Consider the following 22163-nt stretch of genomic DNA (forward strand, 5'->3'; position numbering starts at 1 on the left):
CTGAAGCAGAGGCCATAAGGGTGCTGATCACTGGCTTGCTCCCCATAGCTTGCTCAGCCTGCTTTCTTATAGCATCCACGACCACCAGCCCAGGCCTGGTACCACCCACAGTGATATGGGCCCTCTCACATCAACCATTAATTAAGAAAAGGCCCCATAGGGTGGTCCATAAGCTTGTCCACAGTCCTGCCCACAAGGGAATATACTCAGTTGTGGTTCTCTCTTCCCAAATGACTCTAGTTTATGTCAAGTTTACATAAAACTAGCCAGCAAACTGACCCCTGTCAACTTGACATGCAAATCACTGTCAAACCATAACTGCTCTTTTCTTGTTGTCCAAGACGTCATATAAATATCAATATCACAATATAAAACATATTCCAAACTTTAAAGGTCCCACAATCTTTACAAATTCAAACACTCCAAAAATTCGGTCTCTTTAAAAATATCTAAAGTCTCACAACTGTGAGCTGCTTTAAAATCAAAAGTAAGTTACATACTTTCTTATTCCAAGAGGGAAGAGCCAGAACAGTCACAACCACAGCAAAGCAGAACCCAAGTCCAGCACCGAGAAGCTCAGGGTCCGACATCTGGGTCTCACGATCTTCTGGGCTCCACCCCTCAGCTGCTGCTGTCCTTGGTGGTCATTCCACAGAACTGGCATCTCCAAACTTCTGGGGTCTCCTGATGTGACTGGGCAACATCTTCACCAATGGCCTCTCTGGGCTGTTCTCTGGGACTCTGACTCTGTCACATGGTACCAAGTCTCCATGACCCTTTCAGTCCTGGGTCTTCTACTCAGCTGAGGCCATACCTTCACCAATAGCCTCTCCCAAACTCTCTTTAGGGCCACAAAGTGCCAAGCATCAGCTGCTCTCCGTGACCCCTCCATGCCTTCAAAAGCAGCACCACCCAGGAGACTCTATATATTACCAAATTTTGCTTCTAGCCTAAGATGCAGCCACGGCCCCTCTGAACCACACCTTCTATGTACTGACCTTGAGGAAAGAATCCCAGATCTCACCTCAATGATGCTGGGCTCTTCTATTTACCACTAATTTCTCAGCTCCAGCTGACCAGAACTGACTGTCCCAGCAAAGCAAGAATTTCATTTTAATGGTTTTGGACTCATTAATCACAGCAGATTCTTTAGCCCCAGCTGATCAGAACCACAGACTCTGAAAACTCAAAGTATACTATGGCTTCAACAGAGTCTCTAAGGGATTCTCAAATGTTCCTCTAAAGCTTCACAAGTCAGGCCTCCATTGCCTGCATTGCTCTCAACATTATCTTCCAAACTCCCACAGAACAACCCACTGAGCTCTGAGAACTCAATGGCTTTCCCAGCCCGAAGTTCCAAAGTCCTTCCATAATCCTTCCCAAAAACAATATGGTCAGCGCGTCACAGTAATAGTCCATTTCTGGTATCAAATTCTGTCTTACTTAGGGTTTCTATTGCTGTGTTATAATATTGATCAAAAAAAGGTTGGAGAGAAACAGGTTTATTTCAGCTTACAGCTTGTCTCAGTCACTGTTCTACTGCTGTGAAAAGACACCATGACCAAGGCAGCTTATGAAAGAAAGCATTTAATTGGGGGCTTGCTTAGAGGTTCAAAGAGTGAGTCCATTATCATCATGGCAAAGAACAAAGCAGCAAGCAGGCAGACAGCGCTGGGGCAGTAGTTGAGAACTCACGCACTGATCCATAGACAGCAGGCAGACACAGCACTGGGACAGTAGTTGAGAACTCACGCACTGATCCACAGACAGCAGGCAGACACAGCACTGGGGCAGTAGTTGAGAACTCACGCACTGATCCACAGACAGCAGGCAGACACAGCGCTGGTGCAGTAGCTGAGAACTCACACCTGATCTACAGACAGCAGGCAGACACAGTGCTGGGGTAGTAGCTGAGAACTCACACCTGATACACAGACAGCAGGCACACACAGTGCTGGGGTAGTAGCTGAGAACTCAACCTGATTTACAGACAGCAGGCAGACACAGCACTGGGGTAGTAGCTGAGAACTCACACCTGATCCACAGACAGCAGGCAGACACGGCACTGGGGTAGTAGCTGAGAACTCACGCACTGATCCACAGACAGCAGGCAGAGAGAGAGAGTGAAACTGGCTACAGAGACTTTTGAAACCTCAAAGTCCATCCACAGTGATACAGCTTGTCTTAGTCAGGATTTCTATTGCTGTGAAGAGATACCATGACCACAGTGGCAACTCTTAAAAGGGAATGTATTTAATTGGGGTTGGCTTACAGTTCAGAAGTTTAGTCCATTATCAACATGGCGTGAAGCATGGTAGCACACAGGCAGACAGGCATGGTGCTGGAGAAGGAGCTCAGAGTTCTATATCCAGATGCGCAGGCAGCAGGAAGAGAGAGCCCCTGGGCCTGGTTTGAACATATGAGACCTCAAAGCCCACCCCCACTGACACACTTCCTCCAACAAAACCACACCTACTCAAAACCATTTTCTTTTAAACCACCACATACCTCTTCTAATAAGGCCATACTTTCTAATCTTCCTAAACAGTCCACCAACTGGGAGCCAAACATTCAAATGTATAAGCCTATAGGGCCATCCTCATTCAAACTACCACAAAGCTTGTGGTCCGTCATCTAGGGAATTCATGACAGGAACTCAAGACAGAAACCTGGAGGCAAAAACTGAGGCAGAGGCCATAAAGGAGTGCTGCTTACGGTCTTGCTCCTCATGATTTGCTCAGCCTGCTTTTGTAAACACCCAGGACCAACCAGCACAGTCAGGGCACTGCCCTCTGTGAGCTGGGCACTCCCACATCCATCATTAATCAAGAAAATGGTCCATAGGCTTGCCCAAAGAACAATCTGGTGGAGGCATTTTCTCAGTTCAGGCTCCCTCTTCCAAAATGACTCTCTAGCTTGTTGACATAAAACTATTAGCACAGTATATCATCCAGCAGTACTAAGGAAAAACTGGAGCCATCGAATCTTTTACCTCATTCTTGTAACTACAAGTTCCTGAGCATCTCTGATGTTTGAGACTGTTCCAGATGACAGGAAGAAAACATGACAATTCTGATATGTACAACCCATTAATTTCATTTTCTTTTTTTTTTTCTTTTTTCTTTTTTATAATTTCATTTTCTTCGTCTAAAAAAAAATTAAGATTAGGTATAAATGCCTAAAAAAATTTCTTAACCTATTAATAGAAAATCAAAGGATCCAACAATTAAAAAACAATGCTGATTGCATTGGCCTTGCTTCTGGATCACATTTAATGATGATGTTCCATTTCTTCCAGAGATATGTTATTTCCTGTACAGGCAGATACTAAACTCAAAGAAACTTAGAAAAATTCAAATGAGAGTTGGCAGGCAAGGCTGTCTCTGCAGGTTTTCTAAGTGTCATAACGGCATGAGTCCCGAGAAGATGGCTAAGATTTTAGAATGTACACACAACCCTGTCCTGACAAAGGCATGACACCATACACTGGCTGAGATGACACTAATCCTCAATATTCTATGTAATAACAAAACATGAATAAGGAGTCCCATAGTAAAGGAATACAAAAGATTTTTTTTATCTAAAAATCAAAATTTGCCACTGTTACCCCATTTGTTACTCTTTCATAAATAGGTTTCCAAAGGGCCAGCCCTGTTGTGTTATTATGCACTGCCTGTGTTGGGATTTGAGAATGTGGTACAAGATCCACTCTTTTAAAGGACACATGGTCCTGCTGTATCAGACACCTGGAATTTCAGAGGTAGATTTCCAAACAAGAAGCATCAGATGTTTAGATTCTAGCAGGAACTTTGGAATGCTAACATTAAAAAAGAAAGAAAGAAAGAAAGAAAGAAAGAAAGAAAGAAAGAAAGAAAGAAAGAAAGAAAGAAAGAAAGAAAGAAAGAAAGAAGAGAGAGAGAGACAGAGAGAGAAAGGAAGAAAGAAAGAAAAGGAAAATAACAAAACATTCAGAGAACAGAGTTTCCTTACTATAATAAAACTATTTTTCCCTTGTGGATTTAAAGGACTTTTCCATAACTGGAGGCCAGGGTAAAGTGTGGTGATATATTGTGTATCCCAGTGAAGCTTACCTGGGGATCAGAGGACAGAGCCAGCCACTAAATTAAACATAGAGGTCAGGCAGTAGTGGCACACACCTTTAATCTCTCAGGAAGCAGAGATCCGTCTGGATATCTGTGAGTTCAAGGCCACACTGGGCTACATGAGAGAAACAGAAGCAGGCAGTGGTGACATACACCTTTAATCCCAGGAAGTCATATGGCAGGACACAGAAAGGTATATAAGGCATGAGGAAACAGGAACTTGCTCTCTTGAGGCTGAGGATTTTGTAGAGGTAAGTTAATGCCTGGCTGTTCTGCTTCTCTGATCTTTCAGCTTTCATCTCAATATCTAGCTCTGGGTTTTTTCTTATAGGACCTTTTAAGATTCAAGTTACAGTACAGTGCAGAGACTTTGAACACATTTTAGAAGACAGATACTGACTGAAATGTTGATTATGCCACCAGCCCTCAGCACATTACTGGCTACAGTGTGAGCTCCAATACTCATGTTTACTTGTATGTGAACCTATTGCACAATGTTGAAAGCAATTAAGGTTATGAAAATACTTAGCTGCTGTGGGATGGTCTGTATGTCAAATTGCTCTAATTGGTCAATAAATAAAACAGATTGGCCAGTGGCCAGGCAGGAAGTATAGGTGGGACTAACAGAGAGGAGAATTGAGAGAACAGGAAGGCGGGGGTGGGGGGGGTGGGGGGGTGGGGGGGGTGGGGGGGTGGGGGGGTGGGGGGGTGGGGGGGGTGGGGGGGTGGGGGGGGTGGGGGGGTTTGTCACTGCCAGCCGCCACCATGACAAGCAGCAGCATGTGAAGATGCTGGTAAGCCACGAGCCACGTGGCAAGGTATAGATTTATAGAAATGCATTAATTTAAGCTATAAGAACAGTTAGCCTGCCACGGCCATACAGTTTGTAAGCAATAGAAGTCTCTGTGTTTGCTTGGTTGGGTCTGAGCGGCTGTGGGACTGGCGGGTGACAGAAATTTGTCCTGACTGTGGGCAAGGCAGGAAAACTCTAGCTACAAATGGCGCCCAACGTGTTCGCAAGAGTTTCCACCTAAAACCTGAGTAAAAAGATTCTAAAATGGAGCTAAAATCAGTTCCTAGTTGTCTCTTTCAAGCTAGCAGCATCCTGTGTGTTTGAGCTACTATGGCGGGTTCCTGGCATGCGTGCCCAACCTGCAGTATGGCGGGAATGAGGCCTCTGCAAGTGGCACATTAAGCTGCATGGTGGATTTAGTCTTTGCTAGTACAAAACAAAAAAAAAGAAGTTTCTAGGCTACACGCTGCTTTGATAGAAGCATAGACCCACTATTTCTGAGAGTTGATGGCTCCCAGAACTGGCGGAAAACGTACCACCGCCATGTTGGGAAGCTGAAGTGGGCGAAGCCAGCAGCCACAACGCTGTTTCAATCTTAAAATGCTACAGCTTAAAGCAGTAGGCTCAAGGTAATATAAAAAATAAGCCACATAAAGATGGCTACCACACAGAGAATCTAGATTATGTTGTCTTTGATATTTGTAACTGAAGAAAAACATTTGATTGTAAAAGCTGTTGAGTAATGCCAAAATCAAAATGTATATTTTAAAGGTATCTTGACTTCAAAATTTGGATGTAAAGATATGTTGCTTTGGAAAGGAGGCTCTGCTTTTGTTTTCACAGAAAGCCAGAGGCTATGGATTTGTCCCAGATTAAGATACATCAGGTTTGACCAGCCAAGACCACCTGAAAGGTCTCTGATGACACCATGGCCCAGATGATCCAACATCCAGAATCATTTCGAGGCAACTGGCTCAGACGATACAGCCTCATGGACTACTCCATGATCCTTAAATTTTTTTTGTGTCCCCATAAGATACAGCGCTCCCCCTCCAGCAGGAAGTAGTAAGAGAAGCTACGCCCAAATTCCCAAATATACCAAGCTGGCTTTGGAGATGTGTAAAAGTTAAAATCTTCCTTTTTAAAAAAGAAAAGGGGAAGTGCTGTGGGATGGTCTGTATGTCAAATTGCTCTAATTGGTCAATAAATAAAACACTGATTGGCCAGTGGCTAGGCAGGAAGTATAGGCGGGACTAACAGAGAGGAGAAAAGAAAGAACAAGAAGGCGGAGGGACTCACTGCCAGCCACCGCCATGACAAACAGCACGTGAAGACGCCGGTAAGCCACGAGCCACGTGGCAAGGTATAGATTAATAGAAATGGATTAATTTAAGCTATACGAACAGTTAGCCTGCCACGGCCATATAGTTTGTAAGCAATAGAAGTCTCTGTGTTTACTTGGTTGGGTCTGAGCGGCTGTGGAACTGGCGGATGACAGAAATTTGTCCTGACTGTGGGCAAGGCAGGAAAACTCTATCTACACTTAGCAAATCATTACCTCAACTATTTCCTCCTTCCTTTAGCTTATCACCTTTAGCCCCTCACTCACCCAGAGTACCCACTACCGTATGTGAAACACAGGGTGCTTCTAGTAACAGTCCCTGGAAGGCTACCTGGATATTCGAGTTGGCACACAGAATTTGGCACCTGTTATTGAAATGTCAAAAGTGGCCTCACAAACAGCATGGTCAGCATCTAATGTATATGGCAATGCTTTTATGTCAATCAATCAGGGTTAGTTAAAGATAAGATCCAACAACTCCAAATGGATCTTCAAATTCAGAAACAGCTTGATGCCCCCAGACAGTGGAGCACTAATAATCAGATATAGAAATGGATGCTACTTTTCTCTTTTTTAAAAATATTTTTATTTTATAATTAATTTAATTTTACATATCAGCCACAGATTCCCCTGTCCTCCCTTTTCCCACCCCTCAGCCTTCCCCCTCAATCCCACCACCGCCAAGGCAAGGTCTTCCCTGGGGAGTCAGCCCAGCCTGGTGGATTCAGTTGAGGCAGGTCCAGTCTCCTCCTCCCTACACCAAGGCTGAGCAAAGTGTCTCAGCATAGGCCCTAGGTTCCAAAAAGCCAGCTCATGCACCAAGGACAGGTCCCGGTTCCACTGCCTGGGGGCCTCCTAAACAGTTCAAGCTAATCAACTGTCTCACTTATCCAGAGGGCCTGGTCCAGTTCCATGGGGGCTCCTCAGCTATTGGTTCACAGTTCATGTGTTTCCACTAGTTTGGCTATTTGTCCCTGTGCTTTTTCCAATCAGGGTCTCCATATCTCTTGCTCATATGATTCCTCCTCTCTCTCACTGATTGGACTCCTGGAGCTCCACTTGGGGCTTGGCTGTGGATCTCTGCATGCCATCTTTCTTATGCCCTCTTTTCTTTCTTTTCCTAGCCCTACTAATTGCACCCTGCCCCATAAACTTCTTGGTTAGATTTCTTCAACAAAAGATCCAAAATATGTCTAACAAAACTCTGAACCAGTTAATATTACAGGATTACCAGGCCCTATTGACAAAGCCAGAGATCTGTAGAACCTGGTTACATCCTGAGGAAGAAGATCAAGATTCAAAGCCAGAGATCTGCAGAACCCGGTTACATCCTGAGGAAGAAGATCAAGACTGTCCCAAGAACCTCGATGCCCTAATTCAGCAGGAAGCAGTCTAACAATAACTTCACCCCCTTTCCAACCCCTAGTTACTTGTTACTAAACAAAAAAGAAGGAACGTAGGGAAAAGGGGCTGGCTAAAGAAACCCACCCTGACTCTGGAGCCCAGAACTATGGAAAGATGGCTCAGATCAGGGTAGAAAGAAACACAGTTTGGCTCAGTCAGATCAGAGCTATCTCTGCCCCTGGTCAACTGACTTGTGAAAACAACCAATCACAGACCAAGATAGTAGAACCCTGGGCCTGGGGTTGACTCTATCCCCAAGACTTCCTGTGTAAACCACCCTGCCTAGTCAGTTAGAAAAAGGGGCTGTTCTCTCCACCCTGGTAGAGGCAGCTACTCTCCTGGACTCCTCCTTCCCAAATAAATCTCTTTCTCAAAAGAGTTTTTTGGGTGTGAAGATCTTCATTCACTAGTGTAGAGAAGATCCTTGCTGAGATGTCCCCCAGTGGACAAAATAAGGAGAGCTGAAACAGCAGAGCAAGGAGAAGCTGAACAGAAGATCTTTGCTGAGATCTTCTCAGAGAGAGAGAGAGTGCTAGCTAATAAGGTGTCCGGGACACCTTCAGGGCAGAGCTGTTGTTCTGAGCAGCTTGAGGTGTTCAGGATACATCGCCCTCCAGGGCTGAACTGCTTCTTCGTAGTTCCAGTCATCAGAGCTGTCCTAAGCAGCTCAAGGTGTTGCCTGACTCCCTAGGTAGTCAGGACACCTTTCCCCAGAGTTGTTGCAACTCACGTTTTGCAACCAATTTACTTACATTTTTGGTGCCGAAACCCAGGACACCAAACCCACAGAGTTGTAAAACGTGCAATTTACCTACATTTTTGGTGCCAAAACCCGGGACACTGAATCCACAGAGTTGCAAAACTCATGTTTACTAACAAGACCTGCTTAGAGCCTCTTAATGTGTTACTTATGATCAACGGTTGTGCTGGCTAGCTTTTATGTCAACCAGAGTCACTCTGGAAGTCATTTCAAATGAGAAAATGCCTCCACCAGACTGCCCTGTGAGTAAGCCTGTGGAACATTTTCTTGACTGATGACTGATATGGTGGACCCAGCCCACAGCAGGTGGTGCCACCCCTGGGCTGGTGGTCCTTGATGGTCTAAGAAAGCAGGCTGAGCAAGCCTGTCAGCAGCACTCTGTAACGGCCTCTGCATCCTGCCCTGACTTCCCTGGATGATGAACTATAAGGGCAAACTGAAATAAATCCTTTCCTCCCCAAGTTGATTTTGGTCATGGTGGTCTTTTTAAATCATAGCAATAGAAACCCAAACCAAGAAAACAGTATTATGTAATAAACAATTATTCGTTTTTCTCTTTCTTGATTACACAGGATACACTCCATCAGTAGGATTGCCAGACTAAGGAGTAGAACCGTTACAATCACATACCTATAATGAGAAATCCACAGAGCCTGTTTAATGGGCAAAAGAATTTATTAAGGGGAAAAACTCACTGTACAGAGCAGAATTAACACGGGTTCTGGAATGCTGTTCCAGCCACCTGGATCAGTCCCGCTTCCAGTTTCCACGAGGGAGCAAAGAGAGTGATGCCTACGTGCACCTCAAGTCTTTTTTGAGGGGGGAGTGGGGAGTCGAGACAGGGTTTCTCTGTGTTGTTTTGGTGCCTGTCCTGGATCCCGCTCTGTAGACCAGGCTGGCCTCGAACTCACAGAGATCTGCCTGGCTCTGCCTCCCGAGTACTGGGATTAAAGACATGTGCTGCCACTGCCGCCGCTGCCATCACCACCCAGAGCATCTCAAGTCTTAAGGATGACCAAGAGACCACACCACAGGGGCATGTACTTCAAGGTCATAGGCAGGTGAAGCAGTTACCTGCTACCCACCCTCTAGGGGCAGTGCTGCAAGGTCATAGACAGAACAGCTCTCCACTACACACATCTGTCAACTTCATCACTAAAGATTTAGACATGTACCTACTGTTACTACAGAAGAAGACTCTTTAGCTGTGGTGAATTCTCTACAGTCTAAGGTTGAATGGACTGAAACAGAAATGAAGCAAGAGAATAGACCTTACTAATTCAAGCAATGTGGCTACTCTATGAAAGCATAAACAACATGGCAGGGTAGTGAAGTGTGAGTCAGTGAATATTGCAGGGACAGTCAACACTCAACTGAGGATGAATTAAAAGGTTTCACACAGGACATTAATCCATTTGGAATTGAGCACAAAAAGTTACATTTAAATGATTAAATAAATGGGAGAAAATTAAGTAGCAGCTTATGCTGGATGGGAATAGCTTCCACTTAACGCCAAAAGTCAAAAACTTATCAAAGGTAAGATGGATGGGATTAGATATAAAAAGAAAATCTTATTAAATTAAAATTAGCACTAAAGGAAGGAAGCACTAACTAAAGTTAGAAAGAGAAGTAGATAACTAATATAATATCTAAATTAGTACTTTCTAATCTACTCATTCAGGAGGCTAATGAGGGCCTACTATCTACAAGTAGCATCCTAGGAGTCAGGGATAGAAGAGAGAAGAAACAGACACACATCAAGAAACATTAAATCGAACTGTAAGATACTACTACCTGCCTTCATAAAGGGAAAGAGATCCAATAACAGATATAAACAAGAATACACTGTGAGAACAAGTAAGTGTTCTCTGCCTTTGGAAGAATATGGAAAACAGTTAGCATCTTCTGGATGTCTCCACAATTTCACTGTATAGAGAAACATTTCCAAAGGAAGCCACCACCACCCGCAAGCCCACCCTGCCCAAACAGAGGTTTCTCTGTGTAGCCCTGGCTGTCCTGGAACTCACTCTGTAGACCAGGCTGGCCCTGAACTCACAAAAATCCCCCTGCCTCTGTCTCCTGCGTGCTGTATTTAAGGCATACGCTACTACCACACCTAGCCAGGAAAAAAATCATTTAACCCAACAGTATAAAGAATGTGATGCAAGAATAACAGCTAAGTTTCAGCACATCATCAGTCACTGAGGCTCGGTGCTGTCAGACGCAACCCGAGCCGCAATGTACAAACGCCCATGCAATTCAAAATTCTCACCACCTTTAAAGTAACGGTAACATTTTAATACATTTTACTTAATACAACATAAACAGTATCATCTTTTTAACATAGGATCGCTATAAAAATTATCAGGAATTTTTTAAATGAGGTATTCCTGTTTTGTGGTTAAGTTTGGTATTTTATTCACAGGGCATAGCTCAGTTTAGACTGGAAATGTTTCAAATGCTCAAAGGCCACAAGTGACTAGTGGCTACTACATTGGGCAATAAAACGGTTCTCAAGTGAGGGTGTTTCGTTGTGGGGGTTTGGTTTTTATTGTTGTTTGGGTTTGGTTGTTTTGTTGGTTTTTTTTTTTTTTGGAGACATAGGTAGCTGTCACCAGTAAAACGTGCTGCTAGCTGTACTGGACAGAGGCCCAGGGAAGTTGATGGACATCCTATACTGCACAGGGCAGCCCCACAGTAAAAACTCCTCAGGCCACACTCCTAGCAGCACTAAGGTAACTGTGGATTGATACACAGTTAGCCAAGTACACAGTACACACTAATCGAAGGGAAGGTGTTACAATATATGGTGATATTTTATTTGTACTGAAATGTGATTTTATTTGTATGTTAATAAATAAAGTTGCCTGGGGGTCAGAGCTAATAGCAAGCCATAGCAGAAGTCTGGCAGTGGTAGCACATGCCCTTAATCCTGATCACATAACAGACAGATCTCTGTGTGTTCAAGGACACCACCAGCATGGAGACACATGCCTTTAATTTCAGTACCAACCATAGAGACCTGGAGGTCTGTACAGACAGGCAGTGACAAGGCAGTCATGTGGTTGGGTTTACAACCAATGAGAAGGCAGAACAGAAAGTCAATAAAAAGACAGACACACAGGAAGTAGGTCTCTTTTGGAGGGAAAGGACAACAGCGGCAGTGAAGGGTAAGAAAGGTTTTTTAGTCTCAGCTCTTAGCTACTGCTCTGACCTCTGGGGCTTTTAACTCTGCATTTGGCTTTGTGTTTCTTATTTAATAAGACTGTTACATCTACAACAATGTTTTAAACCCTTCTCAGAAGTAATTTTTTGTTTCGTCTTGTTTTGTGTTTGTTTTTCATGACAGGGTTTCATTGCATAGCTCTGGCTGTCCTGGAACTTGCTCTGTAGACCAGGCTGACCTCAAACTCAGAGATCCACCTGCCTCTGCCTCCCAAGTGCTGAGATTAAAGGTATGTGCTCCACCACCGAGCATAATTTTTTTAAATGGGGTCTCAGGTATCCAAAGATGGCCTTGACTATATGCAGCCAGGTATGACCTTGAACCTCTGATCTTCCTGTGTCTGCCTCCTGTGCTAGGATTGAAAGCATGACCACCACACCTGGGTTTATGCAGTGCTGAGAACAGAACTCAGGACTTCACACGTACATAAGCAGTCTAACAACTGAATACATCTTCAGCTTCTAAAGTAACTTTTTAAAGTTTTTCCTGGTTCTCAGTGGCCAGATACCTAACGGCACGGACAGGCAATGTAGCAGTGACTTCTCCAGAGGGGACAAGGTGCTGCTCTGTCGGGGAGGTGCCCAAGACTGGACCAGGAGAGGCTGCTGCTGGTTGTTTCTGCTCTACGACTTGTACGCACTGAACATCCTTCTACTAAGGTGATGATGATGAGGGAGTAGAGACACTGTAGTGCTAAAAAGGGACAAGAGTCAAAGTCTGGATTCTGCCAAAATACCGCCAAAGGTCAAAAAGCTGCACTCCTGTGCTTAACTGGAAAAGAACAAGAAGCAGTCGATCCACAGCACGCAGAGCTGCTGGCACAAAAGACGTCTCCCCCTTGTGGGCATCAATGCCGTCTTATGTTTGTAATAATCCATGCGCCTATCACATGCAATCACGTGCACAGCCACAGCTTATCTGGGCTGCCCATCTCACTTTAGGCTGCCAATTTTCCGACAGAGGAACAATGTGCTTGCCCTGCAATGACCAGAAATCGGTCCCCCCTTGAACAATCTAATACTTTCCTGACCAGCACGCCACACTGGGCAAACGAAACCATGTCAGCTCACACCCCCATGCTCCCCTATCAGTGCAAGTCATAAGTAAGAGCAAATACGTGAAGCCCAAGAATGAAGCATGGGATCCACGTGGTAAAATAGGTATTTTTCTGCAGGCTGTTACCAAGTATTACCCCATAATGAGGAAGATCTTAAGTTGTTGCATAAGCTTGATTCAAAGCAATTCATTCGAAGTTCCTATCACACTAGGAGGTCTGAGTTTAACTTCATTAATGCCATGATTAAGTGTCAAATGATTAAACTGAAAATGAATCACAGGATGAGGAACTACTTGGAGCTCAATGCTTAAGGCAGTGGTTCTCAACCTTCCTCATGCTGCAGCCCTTTAACACAGTTCCCCATGCTGTGGTGACCCCCAACCAACCACAAAATTATTTCCGTTGCTGCTTCACAACTGTAATTTTGCTCCTGTTTTGAACTGTAATGTTCATAATAACATAATATCTGATATGCAGGATATCTGATATGCGACCCTTGTGGAAGGCGTCGCAACCTACAGGTTGAAAACTGCTGACATAAGGGTTGAGAACTGCCTTTATTACTCCATGAGGTTTGGGGGTTCCCAGTACAGCTACACCTGGAAGCTTTAAAGCTCCACCAGCACCCGCATGCTGCAGAGACTGGTTGCTGTATCTAGAATAGGGCCCTATTACTTTAACACGCAAGTGACTTTAATATGTAGCTGACTTGAAAACTACTGACTGAGATACTAAAACTTGTAAATGTTGGTCTTGATGAAAACGCCTTCAAGTTTTCAGTTTTGAGCTTTGGAAAACAGCAACAACACTAAAAAAGAACTTCCTTCATGTAGAAGCCAGGGGTCAATCCCAGGTACCTCAGGACCCATTATTTTATTTTTTGAGATAGGGTCTCTTACTGGGATCTGGGATTTAACAATCAGCTCCAGGGATTCCCCAACCTGTCTCCCTTGCTGTTGATGTATCTGACTTTTCACATGGGTTCTGAGACACTTGCAAGGCAAGCACTTTACCCAAACAACTATTGCCCCAGCCACCAGTTCTTAATGGTCACGTGACTTCAGCCTTTATCAGCATCCAGATTGCCTACCTACTTATCAAAACCAAATATAAGTATTTCTCTGGCACAGAACAGCATATAAACCCTTTTGCAATATTTGCTCCAGAAACAAACATATCTTAAGGCCAAGGTTACATACCATGGTCAATACTGTTGGGTTTGATTGACTGTTCCAGGCTCCTTTAAAGGACCCACACACTGGGCCAAACAGTAGGCAGGTGAGACTAAAGTCAGAGAAGCGGACAGCTCTGGTCTGAGTCATCCAACTCCAGAAATACAACATGGAGGAGACCGCACCACCCTCCTCAGGCTGCTGATAAATCCTGGTGAGCCACACCCACAGAAGGAGTCTGGCCTTTACACTGTGTACCTTGTAAAGTGCACACATCTGTAAATCAGTCTTGCTTTAGGCAACCGTGTTTGTCTATCATTTCTGCCAAGATCAAGTTGATTCTTGGAATGACAAATGCAGAAAACAATCGGTGTTTGAAGTATGTTTTCATTTATCCTTCAACCTTAGCCTTCCAAGTGTGAGGATCAGAGGCCCATGCCCAGCCAAAAAAGAGTCTTGAATAATGAAAGCCTGGTAACAGCTAAGTAGCTAATTCCATCTTTCAAAAGGGAGGAAGGAAGGGTCAGACAAGGCCAATCCTACTATCAGTGGACTTCAGTGTACCGAAAGACTGCACGCCACTGTGTTTAAACCCACAGCATCAGCCACTGCAGAGACTTCCAGACACCGTTTATCTTACAACTGACCTGTTCATTTGTGATCAAACGGAAGGCTGCATGAGCAGGAGCTACCTAACACAGAACCAAGACTTTATTGAAAAAGTCCACTGGCCATTTGCAATTCCAAGGTACCTTAGTAGACATTGGTGCTTAAACTACTTTCGAAACGGAAGCTGTGCCAGTGTGGTGGCACACACCTTTCCCTCCTAGCACTCCAGAGGCACAGGCCACATCTCTCTGAGTTTGAGACCAGTCTGGTCTACAGAGTAAGTTCCAGGCCATCTAAGCTTACACAGTGAGACTCTGTTTTTAAAAAAAGGAAAAGAAAAGAAACAACAAAAACTACAGCAAGCTCCTTCCAACAGTTTTCTTTTCCTGCGGGAATCAGTGAGCTGCGGCTGTCGACACAACCAACTTGCAAGCAGCCCTCACCAGCAGCAGCAGCAGCAGCAGCAGCAGCAGCCCTCACCAGCAGCACCAGCAGCAGCCCTCAGCAGCAGCAGCAGCACTGTGGCCATCTGCCCTGGGGAGGCTGGGGCCAGCACTGACAGCGGTCTCTGATGCAAAGGCCAGCTACTGCGTCATTCATTCCCAGCAAGCCCTGAGCCTTACAGAGCTTACCAGGAGGAAAGAGGGTGGGGGCGGGTTCTTACACTCTAGAAAGGGCACTAAGCTCCTGAGGACCAACCCAGAGAAAAAGAATGCAGAGACATATATCCTGCTGTCCTTCCTAAACTGAGCTGACTCACAGGCAATGTCCTCCACTCTGAGAACACAAAAGCAGAAACAACATCACATGCCTTTCATCTGTAAAAGCTTTCAGGGTCGAATTCTCTACAACTATAATGTCATATGAACTTTTTCTATTGTCTCTGGGTAGAGAGGATATATATATATATATATATATATATATATATATATATATACACATACATACATACACACACACATATATATATATATATAAAATCTTACACACTTCACACATGTCTACAATGAGCCCCTACTTCTTTCCTGATAATGTCTCAGAATAATTTCTGTAAGAAATTAGATTTATTTAATAACAACTTGAACTCACCAAAATTACCCTGAACAGCTAACTATGAAAACTATAGCCAATGCAAAGAACTGCCTCAGTGCTAAATGAAGAGCCCTGGATTTTCAGAATCCTGACTCTGTTCCCTTCCTAGATAATGTAGACTACTCTGGCTTGGCGGACAGTTCCACCAATGAGAAAAGACAGCACAATCATAATGGCATATAGACGCTAGCTGACTTGTGGTTATTTTCCATTCTTATCTTTTCTCAGTTCAACGAGCTTATGAAAAACAAGTCAACAGAACTTTAATCTGAGCCACCACACAACCAAAGTTCAGCAAAGCTTTATCTCGCTCAGGCCATATGTGCAATGATATCCAGGACCTGGGTACAGCTTCTTAGAACTAACTCTTCTGTCTCCATGGCAGCAGACTGCATGGTGCTGAAGCAGTTGCTGAGAGCTTACACCTTGAGACAACAACCACAGGCAGAATGAGAAAGCGCTAACTGGCCCACCCCCAGGGACACACCTCCTCCAACAAGGCCATACCTCCTAATCCTTCCCAAACAGTTCCACCAACCGGAGACCAAGTATTCAAACATATGAACCTATGGGGGCCATTCTCATTCAAATCACCAAATAAATAAATAAAACATCACATGATAAAAATAAAAAAAATTTAAAAGTCGGGACAAAGGAGGTGTAGAGTGGTTGCCTAATGTGTGCAGTGCCACAGGCCAAACATCAATACCACCAAAACCAAAACTCTTAAGAGCTCCTGGACTTACACTCTCCATGTACATATATGAAGGAAAAAAAAAAAAAGGTTGTGCTGGAAGAACCGAGCTTCGGCCTGGTGACAAGGTTCAAGCATTGGTCCAGAGAGAAGTCTACAGCTAAGCTCAAATAATACCAACAACACTCATTAGACTCAAGGAGCTAACAGTCACAGCAGACACTGCTGGTACTTGAGAGTAGAGGATGTCTGTTAAACCTCACGTTGTGGGTAGTAAACTACCTCTGTACTACCTCTGTAGTTCTAAAGGGCACAAATGTTGTATTTTTACCCTTATTATCTCCAAGCATTTGTAATAAACTATAGATATTTAAATGTAACTAATTAACATAATTTTCCCAGACTATTAAAAAAAATCTGATCACACACAATACCAAGAACTGTGTAAAAGTATATTAGAAAGGATGTTTCCAGTCCTTTGCATCTGACACATGTTTAGCACTGTGGGATGATTACATGTTAACTGGAGATGGAAAGTCAGCAGTGGCCAATAATACCTTCTTTTCAAATTAAGAAAACCAAATCCGTCTGTCTTTTGCTGTGCAGAGAGACTGTTTCTCACTTCTGACGAGTGCAGGCAGACCAGCATCTAAGAGCTCTTACCCAGAACTGCTCTCTAAAGACCGATGCAGACCTGATGCACATGATGACGTTGTAGCAAGAAAACGCACACTGCCCAAATCTCTTTTCAGCTGGGTGTGTTGGCCACATGCCTGAAATCCTAGCACTAAGGAAATAGAGGCAGGAGTATCAGGAGTTTAAAGACCAGCCTCAGCTATAGTGTGAGTTCAAGGCTGGCCTTGGCTACATGAGACCCTCTCTCAAAAAACAAAAAGGAAAATAAAAGTGAATTGTCAGAGCAAGGTGGTGTCACACACTTCTAATTTCATTCTTCGGGAGGCTAAGGCAGGAAGATCAAAAGTTGGATGCAGTCAGGTGGACAGATAAGACAATAAAGCCTGGTAGCACTGGCCAGATACCTGGGAGGTAAGTTCGAAGTCTGCAAGTGGAGGCTGAAGAAACACCCTAGCATACAAGAAAACTAGGGTCAATCCTCAGTGCTAGAGTCAAAACAAAATGAGACTTTAAAATCTCTGTTTTAGTTCAAAGCCAGTAGCCATTAGGGAAATGCAAATGAAAACCACAATGAGGTATCAGAAGCGTCATGAAAACAACAACCACCCCCAATGTGGGTAAGAACACAAGGAAAGGCTGGGAAAGGCCGGGCGGTGGTGGCGCACGCCTTTAATCCCAGCACTTGGGAGGCAGAGGCAGGTGGATCTCTATGAGTTCAAGGCCAGCCTGGTCTACAGAGCAAGATCTAGGACAGGCACAAAGCTACACAGAGAAACCCTGTCTCGAAAAACCAAAAAAAAAAGGTATCAAGAAACACTAGGTACTGAATGATAAGGGATTCTATACCACAGTGGGGACAGAGAAGACCCATCAGCAAGAAAACACTGAGGAGTAAGCAACAGTCTTCATCCACAGAAGAGCCAAACCACTTCAGACTAATGAGACACCAGTGTCAACTCCAAAGGCCACAGCCCCAAGTGTTCACCCGGCAAAGGCCTGAACAGAAACCTCATCTTCCTAAACCTAGACACCTTCCGCTCTACTGGCTTCTGCAACTCCAGAAAATACACACTTTCCTCCCCAACTTGCTTGGGTCATGGTATTTCATCCCAGCAAGAGTCACCCTATCTAGGACACAGGATCTCTCTCTGTAGCCCCGGCTGGCTTGAAACTTGTCATGTAGACCAGGCTGGTCTCAAACTTATGGGAGCCTCATGCTTCTACCTCCGAGTGCTGGGATTGAAGGCATTCGACACCATGCCTGGCAAAACAATCCTATTTTAAGCACAAAACACAAAAACAGGAAAAACACAAAAACAGGAAGAGAAACAAACGAAGCCCATGAAAGCAGCGGGATGGCTCATATTCCCACTGTCCTAGGCTTTACCCTCCCTACACCAGCCTATGTGTCTCTTCCTTCTTTCAGTAATGGGGGCTGAACCCAGCCAGGGCTTTCTACTCGCAGGCAAGAGCTCCACCACTGAGCTACATCCCCACGCCTCTTCTTAATCAAGGGATTTTCAACAGGTATGAAAATGGAGTCAATGAAAAAGAGGGGAAACAGGCATGGTGATACAGAAGACGGCAGATCTCTACAGAGGGTCTACATAGAGAGTTCCAGGCTAGCCAGGCTGCACAGTGTGACCCTGTCTGTCTGTCTCTCTGTCTGTCTCTGTCTGTCTCTGTCTCTGTCTCTGTCTCTCTCTCTCACACACACACACACACACACACACACACACACACACACACACACAGTATCACTAAAGAAGAAACAGACAGATGAGTGGCACGTGACAAACTTCTCATTCCGTTAACTGAACCAGCTCTTTCTTACGGTGCTGGGGACCGAACCCAGGGCCTCAGGCATGCTAAGCACACCCTCTACCACTGAGCTACACTCCGGGTCTAAGGAATCATAAATTCTGAACATTGGCCTCAAGCTAATACAGAAAAATAAAATTATAAAATATGTATCATAGGGAAAAAGGAGACATGGTGTAGTCCAACAAGCAGGTGAGAAACGGACTGTGGGGAGGGAGGGAGGCACTAACCGGTCTTGATCTCTGGAACCTGGATTCCTCGCCGTCTCTGAGCGGCCCAGACCCACTGCTTCTCTCCCTGACACTTCTGTACCCAGGACTGGGGATGATGTACTCCTTTCCCATGTCAATATCCTTCATCTTCACCAAATGGGGTACCAGAGCTCAGCCTCTTCCGTTCACTTCAGAATTTCTGAAATTAAAAATTTACAAAAGCAGACATGATTTCCTAATGCTTAAGCATATGCCAAAGTCCTTTACAACAGGAAGAAGGGACAAAGTATTGACACTTTCTTATCACTACAGCCATAAATGACTCTAAATATTGTAGCTGGAGAATTTCTCTCCAGCTCCCACGAAGCCCCGCCAGTCCCGGAGCCCACTTATAAAATAAACACATCGACTCTTATATTATTTAAACTGCTCAGCCATTAGCTCAGGCCTATCATTGTCTAGCTCTTACTCTTATACTCAGCCCATTTCAGTTAATCTATATGTCGCCATGTGTTCCTTGGCTTTACCTGCTGCCTTTACACGATGCTCCCTGGAAGGCAGGCTGGCGTCTCCTCCTCTCTGCCTTCCTGTTCTCTCTATTCTCCTCTCTGTTAGTCCCACCTATACTTCCTGCCTGGCTACTGGCCAATCAGTGTTTTATTTATACAGAGCGATATCCACAGCAAAATATCACTTCGCTTTTTAAAGGAAAAAGGATAGTATTCTAGCATCAAGAAAAATTACCTAGCCAGGCATAGTGGCGCACGCCTTTAATCCCAACACTCGAGAGGCAGAGGCAGGTGGATCTCTGTGAGTTCGAGGCCAGCCCAGTCGATAGCTCGAGTTCAAGACAGCCAGGGCTATACAGAGAAACCCTGTCTGGGGATGGAGGGGGACAGCACCTAGTCAATGACGACATACACTATAAACAAAACCAGTTTACTAAGCAAAAACAGTGGCGGTGTTCCAGAGGCCTCACGAAGGCTAAGCTATAAACAGACCTGGCATCTGGAAGAGGAAGATTAGTGACACTTTAAAAATAGGCAAGAGGGGGTTAGGGGAGGTGGAGAGGGAGGAGGCCACGGGAACCCATTCACAACACCAAACACACCAAGAAGAGCAGGCAAAGTGTCTCCCACATCTAAGAACCTATATGAGGCAGATTTCTCTGCCATAGATTATGAAGCAGAACCTGTAGAGTGTATACAAAGACTGTGGTAGCAATGACCCTGTTCTGACAAAAAATGACTGTTTTCCGAGTGGTTGGTGAGATAAAATAGGGACTGTAGTGACCTATCCTGACTCCCCTATCCTTCCAGACAAAGTCAGTTTCTATAACGAAGGGTATGGGGAACAGTGCCCCATTATCTTGAACACTCCCATTGCCTTAAAAAAAAAAAAAAGAAGCACCGCTCTGAGAGTATGCAAACACCTGAGTAGCCATAAAGTTACTGTTTCTTCACAATGAACACAAGGAGGACACCATCTTCCGTGTGTCTGGGATCTGATAAGCACAAGGCACAGGAGCCAGCGGAGCAGTAGGAAGGTGATTGACAGGTCTGGGAAAGAAACAAGGCCTGGATATGAAGCAAGCAACTAAGGAAGGATGTCTACACCAGGCTCCCTGTCCAGCCTAACACACTTTTCACTTCCTCGTTTTCTGACTTTTCCCTTGCAGTTGACCGGAAGTCTTTTTTTTTTTAAATTAATGCTAACTTGAGCTCAGTGATAAAGCATATAAGCCAGAGGTTCTGTACAGTTTCCAGCAAAGTCAAACCCAAAGCTACGGCCCCAAGTATCAGAGGACTGGGAAAACCGACCGGTATGTTTCAGTCTAAGCCAGCGCTTTATAAAGGGATAAAAGAGAATAAATGAAGTGGGGACTCGCACATCAGTGCCCCAACTCAAAACTGACAGGTTGGGGTCACCTGACCAGCCTTTTAAAAATTCTCTTCCCAGTGATAAAAGTGTAGCCATTTGCCCTGCATAGGGACGCGACGGTTCTGCAGGGGGGAGGGGCGTTGCGTAGGACTAGAGAACTGGAACCAGCCAGGCTGGTGTTCCCAAGCGGTGTTATCACCACATCCATCAGTAGGTTTCCAGGGCCCCAGGAAGCTCCTTCAGGCCCTGTGCTACACTCACCACGCCCCCCAGAACCCACCTGTGCCTCCCAGCTCCCTCACCTTTCACTCACTCCAGAGACCTCAGTAAAACCTACCCATGTCTCCCCTCGGAACTCAAAACTTCCCCGATCCTCCCTGCGCCCCTCTGCATCGAGACTTCCACGTCTGTGCGAAAACACATGACCCAGATGTGACCAACACAAGCCCACTAACGGCTCTGCGGGCCAGCAGCGGAAAGGGCACCGATGACAGGAGCCCCGGGCTCCCATCCCGGCTCTGCCGCGGATCCGCGGTGCGTGCTGATGTCACGAACATCCACATACCAGTTCGCAAAAAAAAAAAAAAAAAGGAAAGAAACGAAGATAATGACTTACATCGAAGGTGGCTGGCAGTCGGGCCTCCAGTCCCGGGGGATGTTGGGGCTCCTCTCTGGCCAGCTCCACCACCCCGGCCCTAGGGCGTTCCCACGCCAGCCCGGGCCTGGCGAGCACAGGCGCCACGACCCACCCAGAGCGAACGCAGCTCCCCCTGGTGGCCGCGCCGAGAGCAGACCGGCCGCGACCGCCCCTCAGACCTCCCCTCCCGCCTCCTAACACCGGGGCCCCGGCACAGCCCGCGAGGTCGCCACCCAAGCCGGGGACCGCGCGACACCGGGGCGACGCAGGCCCCGCTTCTCCGGCCCGTGGCTTCCCACCGCCCACCACGCCCGGGGAAACCCAAGGGAGTGAGGCCGTGACAGCGCGGACACTGCATGGGGAAGGCGAGAGCCGTCACCTACCTGCACCCCAGCCTCCCCAAGGGAGAGCAGACCGCCCGGGCACGCACGCCAACATCGGACCCAGAGCAAAACAAGCCTCTATAGCAGCATCGTCCCCCACACCGCGCAAGCGCGCTGCACAAAGCTTGCGCAAGACCGAAGGGAATCGTAGTCCCTTATCCGACAGCCCCCGGCGCCGCGTACCGCAAAGGACTACGTTTCCCAGAAGCACCGCTGGTGCCGGGGATGGGGTGCAGGCTAGCACCGTCCCCGTGCGCATCCCGTGCTGCCCCCATCCCTCCCCGGCTTCTGATACCCGGTCTGGAATCTTCTCCGAAGTCCTGAGTACCGGGGGCTGGGCG

At 45.7% G+C, this 22163-nt stretch overlaps 1 protein-coding gene across 5 annotated transcripts in view; it reads right to left on the bottom strand.

The window, feature by feature from the left end:
* Abcc5 (ATP binding cassette subfamily C member 5) overlaps nucleotides 1-21940 on the bottom strand; it is a 97537-nt gene extending 75597 nt beyond the window's left edge. For 4 of the 5 annotated variants that reach the window (XM_059277828.1, XM_059277832.1, XM_059277831.1 and 1 more), the window contains exons 1-2: nucleotides 21823-21940; nucleotides 18940-19120 (exon numbers count right to left, since the gene is read on the bottom strand). In XM_059277828.1, coding sequence (XP_059133811.1) covers nucleotides 18940-19068 — 129 coding nt within the window. In that variant the 5' untranslated portion in view covers nucleotides 19069-19120; nucleotides 21823-21940. Of the gene's footprint in view, nucleotides 1-18939; nucleotides 19121-21418; nucleotides 21540-21822 lie in introns of those variants that run through there. The other variant, XM_059277829.1, reaches the window with a different exon arrangement.
* Between the last annotated feature and the right edge of the window lie 223 nt (nucleotides 21941-22163).

This window comes from Peromyscus eremicus, chromosome 12, assembly GCF_949786415.1.
Source record: "Peromyscus eremicus chromosome 12, PerEre_H2_v1, whole genome shotgun sequence".
NCBI lineage: Eukaryota > Metazoa > Chordata > Mammalia > Rodentia > Cricetidae > Peromyscus > Peromyscus eremicus.